General features: G+C 45.8%; 2 protein-coding genes across 2 annotated transcripts; both read left to right on the forward strand.

Annotated features, from left to right (window-relative positions):
- Positions 1 to 979: 979 nt before the first annotated feature.
- LOC106689489 (uncharacterized) lies at positions 980 to 1663 on the forward strand. The gene has a single exon (XM_014434464.1). It carries the CDS (start codon positions 980 to 982, stop codon positions 1661 to 1663), a length of 684 nt encoding a protein of 227 aa, XP_014289950.1.
- Positions 1664 to 1727: 64 nt separating this feature from the next.
- LOC106689490 (uncharacterized) lies at positions 1728 to 2375 on the forward strand. The gene has a single exon (XM_014434465.1). It carries the CDS (start codon positions 1728 to 1730, stop codon positions 2373 to 2375), a length of 648 nt encoding a protein of 215 aa, XP_014289951.1.
- The last annotated feature ends 204 nt before the right edge of the window (positions 2376 to 2579 follow it).

Genomic DNA, 2579 nt, shown 5'->3' on the forward strand with positions numbered 1-2579 from the left:
GACTGGGGCATCGCTCTCAATCCCAACCATGGCCACCACCGCACACCTTGACGAAGGAAGCGACTAGAAGACGTCACCGCGGCGGCGAAAACGTCACAACAGGTAAGCAAATTTCATTAGTCCATGAGACCACCCCACTATTCTGATATACTGTTAAATACAAATAATTTCAACTAACTCATATTAATCATTATTGCCCCTCCAGGGAATTAACGTTGTAGATTAAACAGGAAATATATGCATGTTGATCAGCAGAAAGTGTCTCTCAATTTCCAGCCCCCCTTTTCCACACACATTTAATTTAATCATAAAATTACACTCGGGACACCTGCAGTATAGCACGGGCAGGTCCCGATGTAAACATTTTGGTGCAATCCGTGTGAGGATTGAACTCTTATATCAAAGTATAATATTAATGAGACTTATTAAAAATTGTGTGAGACATTTCGCCCACTTTCTTTTTAATTTAATTATAATAATAGTTTACATTGATTATCTCATGATAATTAGTGTTATCAGGCGTTTAAATTACGATCTTAATAGATTTAAAGAGACGTGGGAGGCCAGTTATGTTATTGAGGCCTAATCCCATCTGCCTTTATCCTAGGCGCAACTGGGCATTATAGGTCGATGCACCGTTGTATACGGGTTTTACATATATAATTAGTTATATATAATTTCCATACATAATATATGTGTGTGTTTACGTATTTATTTATTTAAATTCTCGTTGATAAAAAGAAAAAAAATAGTAATTAATTCTTTTGTTGCATGCTTGTATTTATATGTGAATGAATGTGTATTTATTGTGTGAGTGATTGTTATTAATATATTTTTAGTCTGTAAGCTTCAGTATTTATTTATTTTACATATTTATTTGTTTTATAACCGGTTTTATACATAGATAACAATTTTATTTAATTGTAAATAAATAACATTGTGTAGTCACATTTATGTACATATATTTGAAAAATTAAAAATGGGATTAAATGATCAATCGGATGCCGAGGTCGAGCGAGTTCGGTCACTGGAGCGCAAGCTGCGGCGCGTCACGCGGGGTCTCCTAAAATTACGCTCACTTGCACTCGTCACCGCCGCGGACGATGACTCGTTTATCGATTTTGAAGTCGATTATGACGAGTGCAAGACACTTTGGGCGGAAAATGAGACAATTTGGGATGAGTTGGACTCCGCATACGCGTCCCGGGGAGCTTCTGCGATACCACCCGATTGGGAGACGGGCTACGACGAGATTCGAAACGACCTGCGACAGGCCGAGGTGCGGTACCGCAAAATCAAGGCTCAACGCGATTCCATCGCTCAGGGGGCCAAGCCGGGATTTGCCGCTCCGGCGTACCCGTCCCAACTGCCCAACATTCAAATCCCGAAATTTGACGGCGAACTATCTTCCTGGACGCGGTTTCGGGACACCTTCGTCGCTCTTGTTCACGACAACACGCAGCTGGCTCCCGTGAACAAGATGCATTATTTAAAAAATGCCCTCAGTGGGGAACCCGCGTCGCTGCTAGCCGGATCCCCTTTCGATTCCAGCTCCTATCAGCCGGCTTGGGACGCTCTAATGCGGGAATACAATAATCCGCGCGTTCTCGCTTCAAGATGCCTGCAAAGGGTCTTGAATCACAAATGCCCCACGTCTGCGTAGGCTTTACTCCCTCGAAAATAAATTCAGAAGAGATCCGCGGCTTAAGGAACAATACATCCAATTCATGACGGAATATGAGCAACTCGGCCACATGTCGGTCGCGAGCACACCTGCAAGGTATGTAATACCTCACCATGGCGTCTGGCAAGTTAAGCCACAGGGGACGAAGTTACGAGTGGTGTTCGACGCCTCCAACAGTGCGGGAGCAGTGAGCCTCAACGACGTTCTCATGTCTGGCCCCAAGCTTCAGCAGGACCTTAGTGACATTCTGATCCGATTCAGATCCTACCCCATCGCACTGACAGGAGACTTGGTGAAGATGTACCGTCAAATCCTAGTGTGCCCCGAGGACCGGAAGTTGCAGCACATATTTTGGCGAGCTGATCCATCCCAGCCGGTTGTTGAATATCAGCTCAACACCGTAACTTATGGCATCAATACCAGCACCTACCAAGCCATTCGTACGGTTCAACAGCTACGGCAGGACGAGGGCCCATGCTTCCCACTGGCAGCCGCACGGCTCGCAAACTCCATTTATGTCGACGATTTCGTGTCTGGCGCTAACTCCGTCGAAGAGGCACGTTTGCTCAAGACGCAGCTAATAGGTTTGTTTGAGCGTGGGGGTTTTGAGATAAGCAAGTGGTCGTCCAATGCTACCGAGCTTCTGTCACCCGGACGATCCGCAGCCCCCTTATTCGATACCACAGGATGATAGCCTTTTCGTCAAAATCCTGGGCCTCGTCTGGTGCCCCACCGACGACTATTTTTCCTTTTCGGTCGAAGAACCAGTGCGCTCGGCGACAAAACGAGTCATTTTGTCGCATATCGCACGAACATTCGATCCCCTCGGGTTCTTGTCACCCATAATTTTCCATGCCAAAACACTCCTCCAGGAGATGTGGCGTCAGGGCTTGGA

Source organism: Halyomorpha halys, unplaced genomic scaffold, assembly GCF_000696795.3.
Source record: "Halyomorpha halys isolate HHAL.00 unplaced genomic scaffold, Hhal_1.1 Scaffold1377.1, whole genome shotgun sequence".
Classification (NCBI taxonomy): domain Eukaryota; kingdom Metazoa; phylum Arthropoda; class Insecta; order Hemiptera; family Pentatomidae; genus Halyomorpha; species Halyomorpha halys.